General features: G+C 41.7%; 1 protein-coding gene across 4 annotated transcripts in view; it reads right to left on the reverse strand.

Moving 5' to 3' along the window:
- Positions 1-26,393, reverse strand: part of tnr (tenascin R (restrictin, janusin)) — a 191,503-nt gene that overhangs the window by 16,191 nt on the left and 148,919 nt on the right. For all 4 annotated transcript variants that reach the window (XM_061732269.1, XM_061732270.1, XM_061732268.1 and 1 more), the window contains 4 exons: positions 24,427-24,546; positions 23,947-24,090; positions 9,316-9,435; positions 6,547-6,690 (listed from right to left, as the gene is read on the reverse strand). In XM_061732269.1, coding sequence (XP_061588253.1) covers positions 6,547-6,690; positions 9,316-9,435; positions 23,947-24,090; positions 24,427-24,546 — 528 coding nt within the window. The remainder of the gene's footprint in view (positions 1-6,546; positions 6,691-9,315; positions 9,436-23,946; positions 24,091-24,426; positions 24,547-26,393) is intronic.

Here is a 26,393-nt window from a genome sequence, read left to right on the forward strand (position 1 = left end):
TTTAGCATACTCCTACAGGAGTTTGAAATTGTTCAGTAATTTGAGATGAGAATTTGTCCAAATAGTGCTCTACTATTCACCCTCCAGGGACTGTATATGCTATCAACATTTTCTCTGGACAAAAATTAAGCACTAACGTACAGCTTCTTAGGCTGAAAAAAACCACAGAGGAATTAAACATATGTGATATTATATTATTCTTTTTTTCCTGTTGCTTTATAACCAATGACCCTGACAACCAAGAAATACATAAACAAAAAATATCCTCATTAGTTATCCTAAAGTAAAAAGAGCAGTGGAGCACGTTTCTATTTTTAGCCAGACATATCACAGGCTTGGAAGCCTTCACGCTCTTGATTAGCAAGCCCACCGAGGTTTTACTGCATGTTACATCATATCTCCCATTTCTATTCTTGGTCCCTGGACAGCTTTGAACGCGTTTTGATTCTAGTGCCTTTTTGTTGTTACTTCCACCACGTGAGAAGCTGCCTCACCCAAATGTTCCCATTCTGCATTGTTGATGTCGTATATATTGACACGGCAGCAGAAGCATTGGCATGCTGTAACCCCACACAATCAAAAATATATGACCCTTCATTTGGAAAAGGTGTTTCCTGGAGTTGCATCATGATTTGGGGGCACATGCACCCAACCTGCTCAGAGCGGGGGAGGCAGGGGGACTCAAATCACTAAATTGCTGCTGTTTGTTTGCTGTGCAATCCAAAAACTTCAATGAGAATATGGAATGAAGATATGGACTACATGGGTGTCTCTTGTTCTGATATCCTGTCTGGATCTCTTTGTAGAGGAAATAAAAAGTTTTTTTTTTCGAAATAGTGCTGACATTTATCTTTGAAGCAGTCAAGAGGCCAGAGAATCAATCTTTAGCTGAATAACTAAAACCGAAATTGAAGCCAGCCGCCATAAAGCTCTGTAAATACGCAGACATTTTACACACTTTGGTCAGTTTAATCACTGGGTTTGTGCACGTACAGACTGATCAATGACAGCTCTGTAATTATCAGTATGAACTTTCCTGAAAGAAGGAAAGTGTCCTCTCACAGTCAAAGGCATATCCAGCCTGCGATGAGAAATAAAAAAGAGAGCAAAGAGTGTTGGAAAGTCAGAGGCTGAGGTTTGTGCTTCCGCATGAAAGCAACACTTTTCAAATTGTGCTAAAATCTAGAGCGACATTTTTCTCCTCTCCATCAACTTCTCATCATTATTTACCTCCTCTGCATCTTTTATTTAAATTTAAATCACCTTAATTAGCCATTTGTGTCCCATATCAACATGAGTTCTTTCTGTCCCTCCTTTGCTTAGTCTTCCTCCTTTTATTTTTTCTCTCGTCTTCCACGCTGCCACTTTTCCTACTGTACATGTGCCAAAGATTGAAAAGGCTTTTATTCATTGTTTTGTTGTACACTAGTGGTGGATTATGCCTGCAGTGAGACAATCATCTTTTTTTCTTCCTTTCTTTTCATTATCCAATTAGTTTGTCACCATGTCCTTTCTTTCTTTGAAGCTTTCCTCAAATTAAATCTTTATTTTTCTTGGAGAGCAGGTAAGCAGGTGTCAGCGCTGTTTTCCTGGCAGCCCTGACGCTCTTCAGATGAGGAGGTATAAACAATAAACTGACACAAATGGGTTTGGCTACATCTAAAACCTGATAAACACATGTAAACAATTCAAAAGGTAAATAGTAAAGACAGTCATGAACTGTCTTTACGGGGGGGTCATGGGAGCCTAGTGGCTACCGAGCGGGTCTGGAGGATCCAGGTTCAAGCGCCTGGATTGCAACCAAGGGCAACCACCTTGGGCCCCTGAGCAAGGCCCTCAACCCTTACTGCTCCCCGGGCGCCGTGCAAAAGGCAGCCCACTGCTCCTAGTTTGACTAGAGATGGGTTAAATGCAGAGCATACATGTCCCCATTGTGGGATTACGAAAGGAAAATATTTATTTATTTATTTAAACCAGCAGATGAGAATGTCTGCATGGCTACCAATGTGTTAAATCAAGACAAACTGGAGGAAGTTATTCCTAAAATGTCTTCATACCTGTTTGAAAGCGAGTAGTCTTGTCAAGATGATGGATGAGATAAATTAGTTTTTCTTACACAAAATCTAATGTAGCTTCAAAGCTAATTGGATGACTCTCGCTGATGGGATAATGATGGTCAGGTTCTCTTTAACTGACTGTTCCAGCAAACTTACAAAACACCTTCTAAAAGTGGCTCAATCTGTGTCTGCCCTGAGAAAGTACTAAGAAACTGAAGGAACCATATATTATACAATGAGTTAAACATTTTATCAAGTCCGTATTCACAGGCCTGGGCCTGAACAAACACACAAACAAGCAAAAAATAATCTGCATTAGTGGTTCTACTCATTTCTCTTATCTAAGTTTGGAAACACAATGTGTTTGTGCTTTAGTTTGATAAACAAGAAATAATTATTTGAGACAAGTGATTCGCTAATCTGATCACAGGCTGCGCGGTTTGTCAGCATCAGCAGCTACTGTGCCATGCAAGCATACTTTCTAAATCTCTTAGCGGAGAAAGCAAGGAATCGAATAAGCTGCAAAAAGCCCAACATGTAAGGCCAAATAAAAATTGAAACATGATGTGTTAAATAAAAGGTTTATGTTTCACTTATGATATTCATTTTATGCATTACAAATACATAAAACAGGCTTTAGGATTCTATTCTTTTTTGTAAATTAATTTGAAGTGGGAAAAGTGAGACATCCCATTTCTTTAAGAATTCAGGACCTTCACTTACTACTTGTTCAAAGCCCTGGGGAAACATTAGCAGCCTCATGTTTTGACGGGATTGATCACATCTCTTTGGATTTAGTTTCCTTGGCAAAACATTTTTCAGGCTCAGTCAGACTGAATGGGCAGAATAAGTACAGAACGATTTCATTTCTCTAAATATCCTCTACTGGAACGGTCGGTAGTATTCCCATTTCCACAAGAAAATCTCTTTAATAGCAACCACTACTGTAGGTCCTTAGTTACTTGTCTGATCAGAGCTCTTCATCCTTTTACAGCAGAACGAGGAAATCTGCAATTGGCTGCAGATGTGTGTTTTACTGTTAATAAAAATCACAATTACATTTTCAACACTTTTACAAGTGTTGAAAATGTGGAAAACCTGAAAGGGTCTGAAATAAATCTGTAGCCACTGTCTAAAACAATTAACAGCACATATTTTCACAAAAAATATATTGAGCTGTTAGGAATGCATGAATCGCCTGAAGAATGCAGATTATGGTTGTATGTAACAATAGCCTTCAGCACTTGGAGAACAACTATCAGGGAGGACTGTGTGAAACTGCCCGAAGCAAAGCATTTCTGCTACTTTAAAACCATACCATCCATTTTCAACAAGCGGGCCCAGACACAATACTGCACCAGAATCCCTTATTTTCCACACTTACAGCTTAAATATCATCTTTAGGGAGCCAAGCTGTTTTATTCTGATTTGAACTCATGATGCATGGAGGAAAGACATCAAAACCATTCTCAGCTGTGCTTAAGAAGCTTGGGATTTTACAAGGAGCTTCTATGTATGTAGAAGATAAAACAGCAAAGGTGAGATCAATTGTTTTTTTTTTCTCTACTTCTCATTCACTGAAACCTGTTGTGGGAAGACCATCTAATCTTAAGAAGAAGCTGAAACTAGACGAGTAGAACTTTGTACAACTTTTGCTGACCTTTTACGTCAGATATCTTTTGTTAGCAATGGCGCTTTGACAAAAAGTAAAGAGAGTGGGAGGAAAAAAGAAAATTAATTCCTTCTAAATGTCATCTTTTGGTTTATTTATAATATCAGCTCAATAAGTCTTGAAATAGAAATGCTAACTGTGTTTTAGTATAAGAAAACACCAAAAAACTAGAACAAAACATGGAACGATATTTTATAAGCGTGGCAATTAAAATATGATTAGAATGTTTCCCTGTGAATAATCAAGGCATCATCATTGTGGAGAAAACAAGACCTAAACAAGACACGGACAGATTTAGTCCAAACTCAGAGAAAGCCACTTAATTTCATTGATCTAACAGCAGAGCAAATTAGTGTCACAACCAAGCAAATGTACAAGTAAAGTGTGGGTAATTTATCAGCAACAGAGATGCAATTTGTGTCTTGCCATTTCATAAAAAAATATGCAATAAGCAAGATGCTGACCCATTAACCTTTACCTACATTTCTGAAAATATGTGAACAGTTCTGTTTGTCTTCAGTCACTCAACACTGTTTGCAAGGTCTACTTTATTAAACAGGCTTTTTAAGTCGTTGTAAGAATTCCTTCTTCGACCTAATGACACTGAAAAATATCATTGTTTTCCATAACTGGAAAAGGTTCAAACAAATAAATACAGCTCTGACAATTCCAACCATGCCCCTCTTTCTTTCTGTCCATCATTATAAATAATAATCACATCCTCGACTAAACTCAAGATGTGCTGGTGTTTCTTTCCCTCTTATTTTTTCACTTCTGAGGGTGATATTCGGATCATCTGTTTCAACAATAGAATCACCTTAAATTGCTTTATGAATGAGTTAAGATATGTATGCATGTATGTACAGTATGTATGTATATTGACGACATGGATAGAGGTGCACCTTTTGTTCTTGAGCTCCATTTATGCTCTGAAGTCTCTGTAGTCCTGTTTTCATAGATAGTCAGAGCTTGTTTATGTTTTAAGTAATGACTCTTCTCGGCAGCAGAGGACATACAGTATACCTTAGGTGCTCCTTGGGGAATATGAGCTCCGTTGCTGACTGAAAAGTTTTATTTCACCAAGCAAGAAAACTTCGAAGGGAAAAAAGAAGCAAAGAAAAGAACCCTACTCAGCTAAACTGGAACATGTGCTTCAGCCCTAACTTTCTTCTCAATAAAGCAGCCAATAAAGAGGGAGGGCAGCTGGAGAGGAAGCAGGCGGAAGTTTGTTGGCCCTCACAAAATGTGTCTCATTATGTCAACATCTTTGAATATACTTCCCCGATAGAAAAGGTGAAGGTTATGTTTTGTCATTGGCTGCTTCTATTTCTCATATTGTTAGGATGAAAAATAGAAACGAAGGTTTCTCGTCTAGACAGGAATCCAGCATTTTAACCTTTAGGATAATACTTTTTGGGGTTACTCTAAAACTAAATTCTAATGTCTCATTCCTTTGGACAAAACTAAATTATACTATTTATCCACTAACTTTGTCCATTGATGTTAAGGCACCCACTGACTACAATTAAAGGTAAACAGCCGAATGTATTTGGAAGTTCTATACAGTAAATATCTTACTTTATTGTCTGGTCCAAATGAGGGGTCAGGTTTCGCAGGGAATCAGATTTTGATTTTGAGAGAATAATTGATTTATTAATTAACACATCTTACAATTACTATAAAACTGTTAACGTGCTTCTTTTGATCTGTAATTATTAAACTCATGCAAGCTGAATCCACACAGTGGATGCAGTCAGGAATCTGGGTGAAGGCATTGCATCGTCAGTACTCAGACGTTTTTCTTCTCTGTTGTTTATCTTGTTCCTTTGCAGCGCAGTTCCACATCTCTAGGTTTGGTCATTTCTTTCTTTATTTCCCTCCAGTTAGTTTTTTTCTTTCCATATTTACTATAAATTTGACAATTTTGAGAGAAAAAAATGAAAATTGGCCACGTATTGATCAAAATGTAACAAAATCTGACCAAAAAAGACGATGTTATTATAGTTCAAAAACATGCATTGCATTTGAAGCTCCTTTACTAATTTACAAATTGGAATAATGTCCCTTCAAATTTTCTATATAATGAATAAACTGATGTAATAGCCCTTCATAAAAGGTATAAAGAATGGTATTATCTTTAATAGAAAGCACAAGGCCAAGCCACAAATAAATCTAATCATCACTCAACACTGAACAATCATTTCTTTCTGAACCACATCTTTAATATTTTGCCAAATTATTGATGTTTTTTGGGTTTAACTGTCTGTAGACAATTTTCTATATGAACCATGCTACATAGAAGGCAGGAAAAAAATGGAAAATAATATATATTACTTCAGGAATGGGAGTTAAAATTCATTGTCCTCCATCAATCTAGTACCTCTTTTCTGCAGCATGTCAGCTTTCTTGGGTTTGTATTTTCTTCCTCATTGCAGGCTTATATGAGTGTTAGAGATGGGCTCATATGAGGTAAAGCCTGCAGCTTTTTGACATGTAACTACCAATCATGAGGAAAAGTGACACCCACATGAAATAAGAAAAAAAAAAAGCCCTAGATAAAAATATACATAAAATATACCTAATGCACCATTCACATACAACATCATGAAAATTCTTCTTTTGGATGATATACAGCATTTCTTGTTGAAAAAAAAAATATACCTGCAAGAAACAAGGTCAAATACTTTGTGAAAACTTCCACACATGAAGGCACAACTCCGGCCTGGAAAAGCGACCTGCTGTGAGGCGACAGCGCTAACCTACACGTCTCTGTACAAGCCACTGTGCTGGAGACCAGCTGGGTAAAAGAGTACATACGTGTTTGGAGATTGGTGATTACAGTCCCACTTGTTAGGGGTCCTTTAGTGGCGTAGAGGGATACAGAGTAGGTGGTGATCGGCTTAAGGTTGGAGAGCTGGTGTTCCAGCTTGTTGCCTTCCACCAGAAATGTATCAGCTGTCACTGCAAAACACAAGTAAAATACAAATGTACATGTTTACTACATTTACAGCATTCCACACATGCTCTAATAATAATAATCTGTTCTTGTCTCAGGACACTTTTGATTAAATGTTTTCATCCACTTCAAATGTTGACTACTGTAGATTAAATTATGTTTATTTTAAAATGCACCACATAAAGGGTTTCTTTATTATACCCACAAGGGAATTTGTTGTAAAGCCAGCAGATATGCATTGAAACCAATAATAACAAGTTAATACCTCACGCATTACAAAGAGTCATGAAAAAAAAAATCCTCAGCAGGAGCAAGTGAATTTTTAAGTCTATTTGTTCTGCATTTCGACAAGCAGTATCTGCAGTCAGTGAATTTGATGTGACACATAACTGAGTACTCTGTAATTACTCAAGGAAATCATTCCCTGCGCTCGTCTGAGCTCGCTGCTCATTTCTGTACTCACATTAAGACATTGGCATGACAGCTATATTTGTCCTGGGAGAATTTAGATGACTGACAATTAAATAACCAAATAAAATGAGTAAGTCTGTGAGTTGAATGAAATAAAAAAGGACACAGTTCCAGCAAAGCTTAGTCTGTTGGACACACATTTGACTTATATTATAGTCAAAAGAGGAGTTAATGGTTAACTAAATGACTGCAAAGTGCCCAGATCCTACAGCTGTGAAACCAAACTAGACCCTCCCCCATTTACTGCAGCAGCGTTTATGCCAATATTCTCTGGATCATTTTCAAAAAAAAGGTGACGACATACGTTACAGAGAAAGGTCTAATTTTAGCTCGTCTTTTTATAGTTTTCCAGCGACTTGCTAAGAGGAAACTTTGCAAGTTTAACCGGTGCTGCTATGTTTTATTCAGAAAGAATACTTTTATCTGACAACCTCTCCAAACAAATCACCTATGTTCAGAATCTTTCTAATCATATTTTCATGAGCATTATCATTTTAATGTGTTGCCTGAGGGCTGTAAATATGTGTTGTAGCTCTTGGGTTATTTGTAATTTTTAAATTTTTCTTGAAAATATTTGTCCCACTTTGAGAACTTTTTCACCTATTTGTCCAAACTAAGTGAACATCTCCTTATAACTCTCCCTAGATCTTCTCAGATCCTGCTGATATCTTTCCTCTTTGACATTGTGTTCAACTGAATGTTTCACACCAGAAAATGACCAGACACTTGTAGAATTGAACATTTGAGCATTTGTCCTTAAATAACGGTCTACGATTTTACATATTGTACATTTTTATCAAAATCATTTATAAGGTTGTTATGGCCCAATAGTGTTACCTATGAAATATGATTAGCAAAAAGAACCAAAAGAAAATATTTCTTCTATCTGCTGTAATCCTGCAAAGAAGTCAACCAATAGGCGCCATTCGGCCCCGAACGGCGCCTATTGGTCAGTCTGCTTGAATGTCAGTGATTGGACAGTCCTCACCCTACTCCCCGCTTCCCAAAGTACGGCAACACGAAGGACATATTCCCGTACCAGAGGGGGTGTGTCGGAGTGTGAGGCAGAGCACAGGGGGGAGGGAGTTTGTGTGGGGAGAAGGTGTCTTTTTAAAAAAAAAAACTCAAGATCGTATACCCTAGCTTTAATATTCCTATAGAGGTTGCAAAGGTACATTTAAATCTTCCACACGCATCACACACAATTTGGCTTGATTTTTGTTAACCACATTACAACATATAATGTCTCAGTCTGAGATTTTCTTCACTTTATTTTAAGACGTGATGAAAATCAGATTTATTTTCCCCAAAAATAAATCAAAATGTCTTGATATGCAAAGCCTTGAAATAAAAACAGAGTATGCTTTCTAACTAAATGTGCATGAGGCTATTGCTAACAAAATGAAGTGATTGGAGCAGATCCTGAACATAATTTCTGTTCTATCAGGCATCACTAATCTCATTTGCTCACATGAAGACAGATGTAAACATGATGGTTTAAATTCCACGTGGGCGTTCCTGCCAAGACAAATCTATTTCATAATGCAGTGGAATACCCAGATGAGCAGTTACTTATTGATCAGGGTTGAATGCATCAAAATCCAGGGGAATTTCTCCAAAAAATTGCATTGCACTGCTTGAAACAAGCTGCCTCTGTGTCTCGGGTGATCCAGTTTTAGTCAAATTAGTCAGGGTGGATAACTCCAAGCATTGCTATGTGTATTAAAGTCAAATATGTCAAGGATGAATGCTTCTACTGACGTCTTCTCAGGAACTTTATTAAAGTCAAAGAAATGAGAATGATCTAGATAAAGTCCTGTTTAGAACCTTTAGTTCTAAATTTGATGATTACTGCTACCCAAGGTTTCAAATACACATCAGTTTTTTCCAAAGGAAAGAATTATTGAATTTGAACAACTGCAACATTTTATTTATTGTTAGGTCAAGGCCAACACTGCAGTCAACAAGTCAGGGGGAAGAAATGGTCATGTTAATATATTGCAAAAATGTTGCAAGGTACTCAGGCAAGATACAATATAACAGCATCGAAGAAATAGATTTTTAAAAATTTTTTTCATACAATTGACTGAAAAAAACTTGAACTTGTTCTTTGGTGTCAATTAAGTCAATGATTCACCTGAAGATGAGCCATTACTCACCCTGATTGTGTGTGACAGTCAGCACATAGTTGTCGACACTGGACAGCGGAGGATTCCACCTCAGCAAAGCTCCTTGTGGGGTGATGTTGAGGGCTGTCAGCTCAGACGGCAAGTCCATAGCTGTGATCATAAAATAACAAAAACATTAGCTTAATGCGTTGAGAAAAACAATATGTGCTTTTTACTATAAGATCCCTTATAGAGACTTCTGTGTAACATTATCTGTAATTTGCTGTTAAAGAACAAAAGCATCTGTGGTATGTAACACAAAATCAATTTAACAGTTTCAAATTATTAATGTTTCCTTTATCTAAAGCATAATTATAGAAACCGTGACCTGCAAAACATCCACCTACAAAAGCATCTATACTGAAGAATAAAGTCTCTTCGCCATTTGCCAACTGACATCAAAAAGAAATTATGCAAATAAGCTATAAAGAATGTAAGGTTTTCTCCCGAGCCAACCGTTTCCGGACCCTCGTTCCCTCTCTGACTGCTGGACATGCTGAAATTGAGTTTGAATTTAATTATACCTTTAGCCTTAGAGTTTCAACCCCAATTTCGCCTAAGGCTTGTTATCGTGACACGGCAGAGAGCATGGCAAGAGAACACAGAACGCTGCATGAGATCCAAAGTTCTACTCACATGAGATTATCAATATTGCCCTGCTCTTTTCAGAGTAAAAATAAACTCGTTAGCACACAGAGGTGATACAGTGTCTTTCTTATTTGTACAGTAATTGAACAAATCTCATTAAAATCATTCTTTTTAAATATAAAAATGGTTAATGGAGGATTGCCAAGTGAGTCGGATAGTCAGTGGAGATGCAGCAGGATATAAATAGGATATATAACAGAGTAAAATTTAAGAATTATCTTTTTTTTATTAAGATCTGCAATATTCCAATCATCACTGCTTATTCCCTGACCGCACATTTTGGCACCCACCAATTATAAAAAAATGATAATTGATTAAATTAAATGATGTTTGAAATACAGTTTGTTTTTTTGATGGTGCTGTTTTTTGTTTTGTTTTTTTGTGTGTTTTAATTTTAAATCGATCTCCATAAACTGTACCAGCAGCTCTGCTTATGATTGGTATCTGCAGCTCCCCAGCGCCTGACATCTCCTCTGAATTCTGAACAAAAGAAAAAAGCGAAAAAATAAAAGTCCATTGAAGACTAAGCCACACCATTCTGTCACTAAAATGTGGCTTTGATCAGGCCATGAATTGCTGGGAAATGACCTGAAAGCCTTCAATTAAGTCTAGTGTTTTACTCTACATCCTATGGATGCTGCAATTGCCAGCTTCCTCTGTCAACAGCTTTGAGTAATCCCTCCACTTGCTTAAAGAAAAAACAAAAGAAAACTATACTGGTGAACAGCTACACCTAAAAAAACAGATCAATTCACTCAAACACAGCACTCATGCACACACAGTTTACCTTCAGAAGTAGAATATTAATGGTGAAATTGAGTGCACAATTGAGTGCATATATAATCACCAACATGTGCCGAGGATAATGGGAGAGCATGTCAGGTTTATGTAACGGCACATGCTGAAATTAGTGTGGCTTTTGATTGTACTTTATGTGGTGTGTTATGAAGCCTCTGAGAAGATATCTGCAGTGCAGTGACATTTTCCAACTTTCACGTGAGTAAAGCTGACATTTGCCAGTGCAGCCAATAACCTCTGCTTGAGTTGCTTATTAGACAAAAGGAAATGCAGCTAAAAGGATTGAATTCATTAAATGTACTGATCTACTGCTAATAATATTAGCATTGACATTAATGTTTCTGGGGTAAGCGGGACAAGCTGGCGCTCAGCTCTGAGAGTCCAATAAAACCTTTAAATGTATTACAGTGTTATTTAATGTTTGCTTGCTTTAAATGTCAGTATTCATTTGCTAATAGCTCCAGTCTGCTGCGCTGGATTGAGACAGCTGGGGAGGACTGGTTCAGAGCAGCATCTTCAACAAAGAATCAATATAACAAGGCCAATTTTAAAACTACAATTATGGTCGACTGTTTGATTCAGACTTTTAAGAAAATCACAAAATACATGTTTTTGAGCATGCAGAAAGCTCTTTTTCCACCCATGGTTGTATTGGTGTTGATTGGGTACAGGTTGAAATACAGTCAATTTATGTTCTAAGGAGATGGAGATAAATGTGATTAAATGGATTCTCCAATATTTTGTGAACTAATTTATTTGCCTTCAACCAGAGAGTTTTAGGGGGGCTAACAGTTTGACAGTTTTACTGTTTTCTTCTCTGTCCATCCAATAACCCAGTACACAGAAAACAAAACAGTATTTACCCTCGAAACAAACTCTGTTTTTGATGGCAAATAAGCTAATTCAAAAAAATGTTGGCATGTCCCTTCAAGCTACCTGGTTCACTTTTAAATGTCAGAACCATCCTTCAGAGGAAAGGGAAAAATGTTTGAAACAATTTGTCTGTTGCTGAGCAAGGCATTTCAGGAGTACCCCAGCTGTGTTGATCAGCCACAAGGTCAGTTTGCTTTGTGCTGGAACTGCGGCTATAATAATACTAAAATATATATATTTAAAAAAAAAACAACTTTTTTTTCAGAAACACCGGTTACTGTTAGTCCTATTTTTTCTCTGATCCTCCTTTCATCACTGTGGTAGAGAAAAATAAAGAGGTTTATCACCGTGTGAATGTGTCCCACACATGCATCTCAGAGCGACACTGTGGGGGTTTGTGGTGTCACACTAATACTCATGTGGCTCATATGCAAATATCAGTGCCTGCCGCAGCAGCTGTGTTTATACTGCATGTGGGCTTCACTTTGGAGCTGCAGGTATACTGGCTGATTGGTGTTTTTTTATACTGACTCTTGTATATTCAAGTAAAATACTCACAAGTTTATAGACACACTGCACTTATTATAGTCAGTCGGTGAAGATTATACGTTAGTTTGGTGTCAGACCGTAATTTTGAATAATCATTATGGAAGTTAGCAGGAGATAATTATTCACCTCCAAAATTAGTTTTGTGACCTAATTATGATCGTCGAATGAGATCTCTACCACTGGCTTGATTAAAAATTACATTCTTTGTACTAATATTTTGGTAAGTCATTAAACTGTAATAGATCATTTACTTCAAATCACCAGTCATCCATTCTTAATTCAAAGTTAATGTGGATTTGATAAAGCCGACACATTGCACTGAGAATGTAACATTATTATTCTTATTTTAACTTCAAATATAGTCTACTTCTTTATTTTGTCTATTTTGATGTGTAAATTCTTTTTATTTCATCTTCCAATCCATGTTTTGGTCAAATGTATTCACAATTCTTGTTTGTTCAATACCATGTCTGAGTTTGTTCAATAACATTTCCTTTTGTTTTTGATGTTGACTGCAGTTCTGTGAAGCAAACTAATCTCACCTATGTGCACTCCCCTCATTTTACTTAAAAAAAAGCTTTTATATATATATATATATATATATATATATATATTTATATATATATATATATATATATATATATATATATGTATTTCAGCAAATGCCAGTTTTGGGAATAGTGAGGGGTCTTGACACTTCTCTAATGAGCGCAGTCATTAGCCTTTAAACAGAGCATCACACAGTCCATTTACTATCAACCCTGCCAGATTCTCTTTAGATTAACAGTACCTGCTGTGCTGGCAAAATGAAAAATGGCTTGCTCCTTTCTCAGCCTTTCTCGCAGTAATTGATTATGGAAGTGAGGTATGTAACAACTACGGTGTTATTCAAGTCATTACATACTTGGCCAGGCAACGCTGGATTACTCTTCCAATCCCCTGTTTGTGTAGTTGTTGAACGCTGTAACGGAACAGCTTCGGTGATGATACGCTGGCTGTGTGTATACTGGCCTAATCCTCCTGTCAGAGAAGACGCAGCAACTTCTCTCGTTTAGATGAATTTATTCTCCTTTTGTAAAATGTGGTTTGTGATGTATCATCACCGACGCACACTGTTGAACAAAGAATAAAGATGATGAAGAAACGCTCGGTGGAAGATTAATCAACTAATTAAAATAGTTTCATTCAACACACTGCGCATGCGCAAACAGTCCACCAGTCTCTGCATGAAGCAACTCGCCGTGAAGTCTACTCTGCACAGCAGGGAATTCAGAACAGCCGCCCCCACATTCAGTCCTGAATGTGTAGAAGGAGCACAAGTCCCTGCTGTCGTTAAGAGTTCTTGGAGTCCTTGTTGTGCTCGGGCATCTTGGGAAGAGGTACCAGCTTGGTAACTGGACGAGTGTAGACTGCCCCCTTGATGTTGACATCCACTGAACGAACTGTCCCATCATCACTGGGGTGAACTTTGATGACCTTTCCTATGGGCCAGAGTGCTCTAGGAAGCTGGGGATCCACTACCATAACTACTTGGTCTTCAGTGAGGTCAACAGTAGGTGTCCTCCACTTCTGGCGGCGCTGAAGATCGGGAAGGTACTGGCGGGTGAATTGACTCCAGAACCGGTCTGCCAGGACCTGACTATGTCTCCAATGGCGGCGGCCTAGAAGTTCACTGGAACCATATACAGCTTGGGGAAGCGATGCGTCAGGCCGCCCCATCAGCAGCAAGTTAGGCGTTACAGGATCGGGATCGGCCAGGTCAGAAGAGGTGTATCCCAGAGGCTTTGAGTTAAGTATACCCTCTACCTCAACGAGGACAGTTGACAACACCTCCTCTGATACGACTTGATCTCGTAGCACAACTTGGAGGGAGGCCTTAACTGACCTCACCTCCCTCTCCCAAGCGCCACCGAAATGGGGTGAAAGAGGAGGATTGAATTTGAATGCGATGCTTTGGCCAGCCAATTGTTGCTTCAGTGATGGATTAAGACCTTCCAGTGATTCTCTGAGCTCTCGCTCTCCTCCCCGGAAGTTGGTGCCTCGGTCACATAAGATCTCGTAGGGTTTGCCTCGTCTTGAGATAAATCGGCGCAAGGCCAGTAAGAATGAGTCTGTGTCCATGTGTGGCAGAAGATCAAGATGGACACATCTTGAGGTAAGACATTTAAATATAACGCCCCACCGTTTCTCGTTTCGTCTTCCGATTTTCACTGTATAAGGCCCGAAACAATCGACCCCAGTAGACCAGAATGGGGGTTTGTTGATCCGGAGCCGTGCAGCAGGCAGGTCGGCCATCTTTGGTGTCACAGGGGTGCTCCGCCACGAACAGCATTCTGGACAGTGTTTCTGGTGTTTCTTAATTACTTGTCGACCCCGTGGGATCCAGTAATTCCTCCGGATCTCGGCAAAGACTCTCTCAGGACCGGCGTGATGCAGACGGTTGTCATAATCCTTCACCAAGAGTTGTGTGATCGGATGATCAGGGCTGATGACAACAGGGTGAAGGTTATCCGCGATCAGACTCTCTGCTTTGCGTAGTCGACCACCAACTCGAATGAGGCCTAATAGTTGATCGTATTCAGGGCTGAGAGTACTTAAACGGCTGCCTGAACGGACTGGTTTACCCTGTTTAAGAGCCTTTAGTTCTTCTGGGAAGCTCTCCGATTGTATCCTTCTCAGCAGAGTAGTCTCCATCTCAATACGGTCGGCAGCAGACATAGCTGGAGCAGCCGCCCCATGAAGGGTCTGATATGTGGCTTCCAGTAGTTCAGTCCATGTATTGTATTTAGCAGCATCAGGCTTGTCACTTCCAGCAATAGAGATGTGACCACAGAAGGCTTGAGCTCTTAACTCATCAGATTCCTCTACGTACACTGAGGGGTTCACTGGCCAATGATCTAAAGACTGGTACAGGAACGAAGGTCCTTGACCCCAACGGTTTGGCTGGGACAATTCGAGGAGAGTCTTCCCACGAGTGAGGTCATCTGCGGGGTTCAAGTCTGTGTTGATGTATCTCCATGATCTGGGACTGGTAAGGTCCAGTATTTCGGTGACTCTTGTACCAACGAATACTTTGTACTGGTTGGACTCTGACTGTATCCAACTCAGCACGGTTGTTGAGTCAGACCACAGCACAACAGATTGGATGGACAAAGTCAGTTCAGTCTGTAACACTTTGGCCAGCTGGGCTCCTGTAAGTGCAGCACATAATTCCAGGCGGGGCATCGTCTGTTGTCGTTTGGGCGCGACCCGCGACCTAGCTATAAGAAATGACACAGTGATATGTCCCTTTGAATCCTCCACTCGTAGGTAGGCAACTGATCCGTACGCCTTCTCCGAGGCATCACAAAAGATGTGAATCTGCCTCACTGACAAATCGTTGTCGCTGGCTTCTGGGACATAACAACGGGGAAGAACTATGTTCTGCAACTGAGGGAGCTCACTTTCCCATGCCTGCCACACCGGAAGTAGTTCGTCTGCGATGGGCTCGTCCCACTGTCTTTCTGTAGCCCACAGAGCCTGGACCAAGACTTTGGCTCGGGTAGTGAAGGGGATTATATATCCGAGCGGGTCGTATTGAGAGGCGAGCACCCTATACACGTTCCGCATGGTGGGCTGTGTCGGTGACACAGGCTGACATTTATAACCCAGTGTGTCTGTCATACAATGCCAAACCAGGCCAAGAGTGGACTCCTTTGGTTCAGCTCCTTCAGCTGTTAGCCACAGTTCAGATGTCGTTGATCGCGCCTCAGTTGGGAGGTGAGAAATGACCTCTGTCCTGTTAGATGCCCACTGCCTTATCTCAAATCCACCTTTAGCTAGGAGGGCTCTTAGGCGATCGAGAAGATCCTTTGCCTGCTGTGATGAGCGGAAAGATTTCAGACAGTTATCCACATAGAATGAGGTAATTACCGTGTCTAGCAGGTCTTCATTCCCCCTCTGGTGATCACGAACGTGGCGTTGCACAGCATATATGGCACAACATGGACTGCAAACTGCTCCAAATGGCAGGACTCGCCATTCGTAAATGTCAGGTGATCTGTCTCTGTTCATGTCCCGCCAGAGGAAGCGGAGAAGTGGGCGGTCCTCAGGGAGGAGTCTGATCTGGTGGAACATAGCCTTTATATCTCCGCTCATAGCGACCACATGCTCTCGAAACCGGAGAAGAACACCCAGTAGCGACGGTCCGAGAGAAGGCCCTGGTAACAGGTCATCATTCAGGGCACTCTGCTGGAAACGAAAGGAGCAATTGAACACCACTCTTGCCTTTCCGTTGTGATGTACTAGATGATGTGGGATGTACCAGGATTCAGCAGAACGACTGGCCTCCTCACTGGTAATTCGCTCAGCATACCCCGCATCCACCAGCTTGTGTATTTCCTGGTTGTAAACTTTAGTAAGCTCAGGATTGGTGGACAGACGGCGCTCTGTAGAGCGGAGGAGGGGCATCACAGTGGCAGGTGATGCGTAAGGCAGAGCACCTTTCGTCTTCCGAATGAGGGGCGTTGCGTATCTTAAGATACCGTCCACTATTACAGTGGTGCTCTTCTCATCAAGCATGTTGAGGGCTGCTTGGTCTTGTTTGGATCGTGTCACCTCCCTTTCGCTTTTATATGGCAAAACGTCGAGCTGCCACAACCGCTGAACATCTCTGTGTAGATCAGAACAAGGTGCATCAACTGACAGGTGAAGGAAGGAACTCTCACCTGCTGGATGTTGAAGAAAGTTGGTGGGTCCCTGCACTGCCCAGCCGAGTCGGGTGCAGGCTGCTACTGGTGCTCCTATAGGTCCTGCACGTACTGGATGGATCGGAGTTATTAAATGAGGGTGGTCAGATCCAATCAGTAGCGTTGGCTGCACCTTAGTGAATGTGTGTAGGGGGACTCCTTTCAGGTGGTTGTATTTCCTCGCCAGCTTGTCTCCTGGACATGACTGCGTAGCCAGTTGGAGTTCAGTCGCAGTGAAAGCTTGGCTGATGGAGTGATAGGTGCGTGGCTGTGTATTAGCAGACACCTCAAATGACACTGCCATTCCCTCGAGCTTCAGCACATCCTGTCTAATGGTCTTTAGTTTGAGTGACTCTACTTCTCCGCATAACCCCAAGTGTTTGACCGCAGCAGTCAAAATCACAGTGCGCTCAGATCCGTCATCTAGAACTGCATATGTATTTAACGTTCTCTTGCCATAGCGGAGCAGCACTGGTACCACCTTTAACATGACGCGCCCTGAATGGCTAGCATGGTCAAGATACACTGCATTAGTCGGGGTACTGACCGTGAGGATGTTTAGCTGCGGGTCTTGGGCCACAACTTCATGGAGTATCGGCAGGTGTTGTTTGTTACACATGGAGCAGAGTTTCTTTAGGGTGCAGCTCTCGGGTGAGTGGCCACGCCCACATCTCCAACATTTTCCTTTGTCTTTAATCCAGGCGGCTTTCTCCTCAGTTGTCATTCTTTCAAACTCAGGGCAGCCGTTGAGGTAATGATCCTGGGTAGTCCTGCAATATGGACAATAGGGCTTAAAGCGCTCCCTCCCTTTAACCGTGGGCTGATCTTTCTTTGCGCCTGGCTGGAGGTTGGTCCGTTGTTGCTGCAGAGAGGTCTGCTGATGCTTGACCGTTGTAGAGTCGCTGCTGAAGTAAACAGAGGCTGGTTTGACCCACTGTGATCTACCTGCTTTATTCTCTCTCTGTGCAATACGACTGGATTCAGCTGGGTTGGATTCCGCTGCACGTCGAGACACCTGGAACACCTGAACTTTCATATCCAGCCATTCAGCGAGGTCAGGTAAGGTGTATGTCTGGTCGCTCCCACTGCAGATGATCCTCCTTTTAATACAGAATTCAGCAAAACTATCCCTGTAGTTACCTGGCAGTTTACCGAGGAGGGTGTCTACGTGGGAGCCGCACCGCAGCTCAGACTGAGCGGGACCGTCCATGCGACTTAGCATCCCCACCAGTGTGTTTACAGCTGAGGAGAAATCTTCGAAAGCCTTTGTGTCACCAGGTTTCACGGGAGGAGAGTTCAATATAGTCTTTAATTCTCCCTGAACCAGCTGTCTTGGCTGCCCATATCGTTGCTGCAGAGCATCCATTGCAGTAGTATATGGTGTGGGGTCATGTATGTATCTCTTTGCCATTTGATAGGCGCTAGGCAGTTTGAGATGATCAAGTAATACTTGGTATTTATAGTCCTCAGTTAAGTGTCTGTGTGGACCAAGTAAACTATCTAGTCCCCTTTTCAACATGATGAAATCACTCTCCCGTCCAGAACTGAAGAGAGGCAGCTTGGGCTTCGGAATGCCATACGACGCAGCAATAGCCATTTCTGTCATGGTGAGTGTTGCAGGATTGTTATAAGAAGAGATATATCCTGGTGCTGTAGGTGGGGCAACCATGGGTGTAAGCTGTGGGTGTTGTGCAGCTGACTGAAAACCAGACTGGTATGGCTGTGGTTGAGATACAGAGGGATATACAGTCTGTGGATGTGAATAGGCTGCTCCTGGATAAGTAGGTGACTGATAAGGAGGAACAGAACGAGAGTTTGGTCTTATCCCTTGTTGGTTTGATGAAGCAGGTTGAAATCCTAGCGATAGTCCAGGTTGAGGATTAGTCTGATGCTGGACATATTGAGGATAACTCTGATGTTGTGCCGCTGTGGGGAAGGGCTGTGACGTGCCTGGAGATGGTGGAGGTGGAAGCTGGGCTTGCTGAGGTGTATACAAGGCAGGCGCAGGTGCAGGCTGATGTAGCAGAAATGCTGTTGGTGGTGCCAGTTGAGCTGGTTGGTGCCCTAGCTGGATATCTTGACCTACATGTTGGACAGGTGAATATGGTCGCTGGACAACTGGGGTGTGGTGAGCAGACTGAACTGCAGGCAGCTGTGGAGACACTGGCACAGGTCCAGTTAGGGTAGCTGAATGATGAGCAGACTCACTGAGATCTAGCGGTTGCGCTGCTACCTGGACGGATGGCTGTGGAGCTCTGGGGGCCTGAGTTGTTGAGCTGAGTTCTCCCTGCTGTATGGGCTGTGTTGTAGGTGGGTGAGGCTCACTGTTGTCGAAGAGCCGACAATATTCTCCATCAGCGGATCTCCAACTCATCTGATTATCCATAAAGGGGGGTGCTCTGGGTCCTATCACTTCGCTGTGATGAATATAAGGAAGGCTCGAGCTCCGGAGAGGATATGATAAGTTGGATAGAGGCTGCTGAGGGTGAGCTTTACCTTTAACACTGTCCATGGAAGACTGTAGCTGCTTCATCTGCCTAATCATGTCTTTCATGCGGGCTTCCATCCCTTCCAGTCTCAAATCTTCTGACCCAGGGAGGACAGTATGGTCTGGAGGTCCTTCCCGGTGCGCTTCTATTATTTGGTGTGTTGTATCCCGTCTATGTGGATAGCCCGGGTTATCAACGACAAAGTCATGTAGGTGCCTGGGGAGTTGGTGTGACCGACTTGGGCGGGACCCAACTGTAGGTTCTTCATCTGCATGGTTTCTGGAAGTTGCCATGGCGCAGTTATACACACAGATCCGGCTCGAAGGACCACTTGTAACGGAACAGCTTCGGTGATGATACGCTGGCTGTGTGTATACTGGCCTAATCCTCCTGTCAGAGAAGACGCAGCAACTTCTCTCGTTTAGATGAATTTATTCTCCTTTTGTAAAATGTGGTTTGTGATGTATCATCACCGACGCACACTGTTGAACAAAGAATAAAGATGATGAAGAAACGCTCGGTGGAAGATTAATCAACTAATTAAAATAGTTTCATTCAACACACTGCGCATGCGCAAACAGTCCACCAGTCTCTGCATGAAGCAACTCGCCGTGAAGTCTACTCTGCACAGCAGGGAATTCAGAACAAACGCTGAATTAAAGCGTCCCCGTTTGGGCATTGTGCTGTGTGAAGAAAATGTTATTTACCATTGCTAACAAGCTTGACACTGGAGTTATGCTCTTTTCAGGCTATTACAGCTCCAACAGTTCTGCTCATTGTAAGTACACTGGGGTAGTTGGAAGAGGGAGCAGATAATAGAGGACTGGGAGTACAGGAGGAAGCAGAAATGAAAAAGAGTGTGAACGAACAAGAACAAGTCTGTTTTAGTTTCTTTTTTCATACTTGATTCTTGAACCACCCGGCCCTGGGTGAATCAGGTCTCATTGGCATGCAAACACATCTTTTGTTTTCCTCGTCTCTTTGCCTTTCTTCCTCCCTCAAAAACACACACCAGATTATGCATGCATACAGCAGTGAAAGAGTGTGTTAATCTTTACTGGATACTGGAATTCCTTTGCGGAGGGGAATGTCGTCTCCACATGTGTGTGCATCTGTCTGTATGCGCATGAGGGAGCAAAGAAATTGGCTCGATGGTTGTATTTTTCATTTTTTTCCCCCTAATTTATCATTCAGTGCTGCATTGAAAGCATAAAAATATGTAGAAAATGTTCACATATAAAAAGGGTAAGGAAAGAAGAGGGAAAAGAGAAACCGAAAAAGGATGAATAAGAAAATAATAAGTGTGGAACAAATAAGAGACAGAATGATAGAGGAAAAGAGGAGAAAATGTTAACTTAAACAAGAGACGGAGGCATACCAAGATCAAAATGGGTCAAACGGATAAAGGGATAAGTAAGGGAGAAAAGCAGAGAGAGTGATAGCACGGAGTGAGCTGGAGCTGAGAGGAGGTTACCAATTACAGTCATGGTGTGGACAGTTTCATCTGCCGCCGCAGGAAAGACTGAAACTCCTGCAATGTCAGCTGTACCCTCTAATTTTGTGTGCCATTTTTTTGGCCAAGCAACCGTAAATATGAACATGTTGCCATGTTCACCACATTTAGTACCTAGTGTGAAGGTGTTTTTGGAGGGTGTACAACTGGTCACACAGGGAGGAGAAACTTTTTAATCGAATGCAGATGAAAGTTTTCTCTTCAACACCAAGCTGGTTATCAGAAAATTACTTCACAGTAAACACACATTTATCACATGATATAAAGTCTTAAAGAGGGAATACTACACTTTATCTTCATCGTGTAATACAACCTGTTCTACTGACACACACCTACTGCCTGAAGGATCTAACCTCACTTCATGAGTGTCTAGCAGCACAAATGAACTAGCTGATAGTATATGGGGCCCACGCTGACCCGAGGCTGCACTGCCCGCCTCATGAAGCATATCCAGAAAGGGGCAATCACATCCTACTACTGGCCAATAACCTGCCTCTGCACAACATAGAAGCTCCCGTCAAGTCTCATGGTGGCTACTGGTTGACAGGACAAAATACTGCTATATGAAGCAAATCAACCTATGACTCAATGCCACATACGTTGACACTGGAGTGTTTGGAGCTGTACAACGTATAATGGAATACCATTGGAGGGGGATAAATGTACTTGAATGATACCCAAGACGGGCAAAATGATCATCAATAACTGTCACAGGTGTGATGGATAGGACCCAGATGCAGGAGACCAGGAGGCCGGAGTACCAAAAAATGTGATTTATTACAACTTAAACAAAAGAAAAGCGCTGCTTAACAGGATGCAAAAACCAGAACATGACAAAATTCAAAATAACCTGACCTGACACATGGAGGAAGGAAACGGTATGGACCAGCAGGGAGCAAGGGAAAGACAACACAAGATATACACAGAAGCCTTGACAAGACACACGTCCACACAATCAGGGCAGATGGGAACAAGGGAAGTCAATACGTAACTGAAACACAAAGACACAGGTTTCAAAATAAAACGGGAACTAAACACCAAAACCACAACAATAGCTCACTGGGTGAACTAACAGAGGGCAACATAGCAGATGTTCAGGACAGCTACAAATGCCCAGATCTCGCTAGCACATGGCAACATAAGGCTATGAGGAAGTTGGCCATGGCAAGCCAAGTATCTGAAAAGAGTGAGGCAGAGGAGCCGGTTGAAGAACAAACACTGGGCCATCAACACACGTGCCCTGCCAGTAATCAGATAACTCGCTGGTATAGTAGCCTAGATGCAGGAATAGATGGAAGTCATAACAGGACAACTCCTCACAATACACAGACCATATCGCCTAAAGTTTAGCACCATACGCCTCTACATGAAGCGGAAAAGGAGGGAAGTTAGGGATGAGCGTCAAAGCCACCATGCAGGATGAAACAACAAAGATCCAGAAATACATCAAGAAGCTGCCCCCAATCATGAACTGCTATGAATGTCTTAGGAAGCAGAAATCCGAAGGAAAAAGGGATGGAGGAGGGACCATCATGGAAAGAGAAGCCAATGCATGGTATGTATTACCGACAGACTGAAGAAGTGGCTCACACGGAGGAGTCCTACCAGTGGGTGGACAACACTGAGGCATTAATCATTGCAGCACAAGATCATGCTTTAACCACAAGACCGATGGAGGCCAGTGTCTACCACACCAAACAAGACCCCAGATTGCACAAAGATACCCCAGAGACAGTCCAGTATATAACAGCAGGGTGTAAGATGCAGGCAGCTAAGGCTTATATGGAACGCCACATCATGTAGCTTGAATGGTGCACAGGAACATCTGTAAGTATGGGTTAGAAGTCCCAAAGTCAAGATGAACAATACTTCTGATAGTGGTGGAAAATTGTAGTTTGCATGTTCTCCCCGTGTTCCCTTGGTAGCTAATGTGAGCTACCCTCACAAAAACATGCAACAGTCCTGGGCTATACATGCCCCCTCTGGCCAGCCGGGGTGCCAGATGGGGTGGGGAGGATCTGGCCGGAATAACGTGATCCTTCCACGCGCTACGTCTGGCTGGAGAATCCCCACCCTGTCTGGTGAAAAGAAGCGGCCTGCTCACTCCTCAGGTTAAGAAGGAGACCTGAGCTCAGTGTGGGCCCTCCCTGGGTTGGTAGAGGATGACAATGCCCAGGACTAGGGCTGGGCGATATATCGAGTATACTCGATGTATCGCGGCTTCTACTCTGCGATGTACAAAATGACTATATCGTGAATATTTGAGTATACATTATCACGCATTTTCTTTTAGCCGCGGGCATTAAATTACAGGCTTTTTTCTCACTCTTTCTCGTCTCGTCTCTCTTTCTCAGAGAGATAAAACAAGCGCACCCAGTTAGATACGTTAGTCACGTGCGTGCATCGTCATACGCTCACGTCCAGCAGAAAGGTAGCGGCAGCAGGTGTTAATGTTAACGTATGGAGGAGGACGAGTCACGCTGCGCGCTGATGCAGCTCCAACTATGCCGCTCAGTGCACACACGCGTCTGCTCACTGCTTAGAAACTGTTTAATAAATACAGTTTTGGTAAATTTGACTTAGTTGTGATTTCCCCCTTTTTGCATGAAAGTTTAAAATTTGCATATATTAATACAGTATGAACAAGAATGTTTTAATGTAGACGTATAGAATCAACATACTGGTGTGATTGTATGCATCAAAGTGTTAATTCAAGGCTAAGGCAAAATATCAAGATATATATCGTGTATTGCGACATGGCCTAAAAATATCGAGATATTAATAAAAGGCCATATCGCCCAGCCCTACCCAGGACTGTCACTTAGGTAGGAGCACACATTAGAGAACCCTGTCCAGACGTTTGCAATCCTAGCAACAGCAAAATTACTGGGACCCAAGTTTGAAAAGGGCAACTGCCCACTGAGAAGAGGCGAGTGTGGAGCTCCATGTTTGATATACACTGTATCTTTTAATTTATACAACTGAATTCACAGTAAAAAAAACTACATATCTAGTTAACTCTTACCTGTAAAGACAGAAGTGCTGACAACTCTGCTCTCCTGACTCCCTCTGACAGCGTTGAGGCTGATCTCGTATTCTGTGGCAGGAAACAGACTGGACAACGTGTAGTTTGTCACATCGCTGTCAATCACCACACTGTCCACTCGACCTGCAGACCGGAGACATTATATTATCAGACGACACCTTGAGCCTCCATTTCATACTTGTCACGGTAAACCAAGCAGTCGACTGCTTTGTATTTTGCTTCAAGTAGCAGTTCCCTGATAAGTATGACATTTTAATCTAAAATTTAATTAAAGTTGACTGATGAAATGTTATGATTAATTAGGTATAACATGACTTGCAACAGTGTGGTATACTACAAAATCAGAAAGCAAATGCTATGGTCATTTAAGTGTAACAAGAAATAACAGTTACCCGTCATGCAATATAAATGTGGTTATAAAGCAGATTACAGTTTGTACTTCTGTGCAAAGCTGCCTACCTCTGGCTGACTGGTAAGACAGCTTATAATATTCAAATGGAGCCAGTGGTTTGATCCAAGAGATAGTCACTGTGTCCTCGTTCACATCTGTTACTGTCATTTCTTTGGGTGGATCCATGCCTAGGAAACAGTGATGGGTAAAGACACATTAACAAGTGTTTAAATCTGTCCGCAGGAGCCGGAACAAGGTTCAGTCTTACTTCATGGTTGATAGTGTGTTCTGACAGTCACATCAGGTGTTTGATTACAAAGCAGCTACAGGATTTTACGCAAATGGTGCCCTTGAGGACCGCTGTATCTCTCATCCTTCTTCCATCTACGTTTAATCACCTCTTCATGATGCCCTCACACACAGAACAGTTTTTGAGCCTGTGTAAGCACATGTATTTTAAATGCCAATTCATATAAAAAACAATTTTCCGACTAAACTAACACAATGAACTACATTAGTATTGAGGTAGAGTTTATACAAAAGAGAATCCCAGTTCTAACAATGTGTCGGTGTCTCCCGAGACCTTTGAGTCACCATGGAAATGGCTGCAGTGAAAATAATGTAAGCAATTAAACTCCAGACAATTCCCTGGCCTTCAGAGAAATATATAGTGATTGAAAACTAAAAATTGGAAAATTACTTTAAATTCATGCCTTGTATTATTTATTCAAAAGGGAAATAATTTGAAATGGACAAAATAAAGAGGCGTGAAGAGAGGTTTAAGCTAATGCGTTTCTTCTCCAACCACCACAGATTTATACAAGATATGCATCCTCTCTAGAAGTACTGAAGGACACAGTTCAGACTGCTCTGTGCCCTCTTGTAAACAAGAGGGCAAAAATGTGTTGCATTTCCAGGCCAAACTGCTATCCAGGTGGACACCCAGGTATCTGTGGTCCACCAACTCTTTTCCCCAGATGGAAAAAGTGTTTGGCTTATTCCAGATCCTTCTAAAATCTTCCATAGTCTCCTTTGTCTTGTCCACATTCAAGATGAGGTGATTGTTGCTGTTCCATCCCTCAAAGCGGCTCTGCGTTGGATTTCCAGTGCACTACAGAGTTTGAGGTTTATATTGACAAGACAAGGTGAGAGTACAGTCCCCTGAGATGCTCCTGTCTTATTGACCCTTCCATCATTCAAACTGTGGTAATCAATAACCCAGACAACTGTGGAGGCGGAGTTCAGTTACATGTTTTTTAAAAGAGAAGACTGAATTGTGTTAAACGTATTGGAAAAATCAGAGAACATGATCCTAACAGCGCTGCCGCATGGTACAGGTGTTAAGCAAACTGCAGCAGTTTCTGTTTGCCTTCTTAGGTGGGCTAAAAAGTCTTCAAAGGGTTGTTGCACAAATCTAGAATAAAGAGATCCAGGATGTCTGAGAAACATCCTGGATGAGGCTCGACACATCCTACTGAGTTCAGCCTGGTTTAGTCCGTTGCACGAACTCCAAGCAATGATGAAAAGGAACAGCTATGTCAAGTCAGGTATAACTTATCCTGGCACATCCACATTCTCTTCCCTCAGAAAATCATGAGGTTAAAGATTCACTGATTCAGGAATGCGGAGGATGGGTGTCGCTTATGTTTCTTATTTGACTACATTGGACCTTTTTGGTATGGTTAAACACCTTTTTGCAGTTCTTAATAACATGCCACACTATGCCCGTGGATATAATGTAGGTGACAGTAAACCATACAGCTCAAAAGAGTGTCTAGCTATGTTTTGATGTTGGGGGGAGAACATGATGGGAGTCTGCAAATGTGCACATTTTTGTGTGAAAAAGAAACAATGAACTGTTAGAAAGGAATAAAAAATATAAAAGAAGGAGATTAAAAGACGATGTCCTTCTTTTATTGTATTGTAAATCTAATGCTCTGTTCATTTAATTCCATTTATAAGAAAACGAAGAATAACATCTATTCTCTTGAAGAACAATCTTCTGTTGAGTTTGAAGTATTTTAAATTTATTGTT

The sequence above is a fragment of the Cololabis saira genome, chromosome 10, assembly GCF_033807715.1.
Source record: "Cololabis saira isolate AMF1-May2022 chromosome 10, fColSai1.1, whole genome shotgun sequence".
In the NCBI taxonomy this organism is placed as follows: Eukaryota; Metazoa; Chordata; class Actinopteri; order Beloniformes; family Belonidae; genus Cololabis; species Cololabis saira.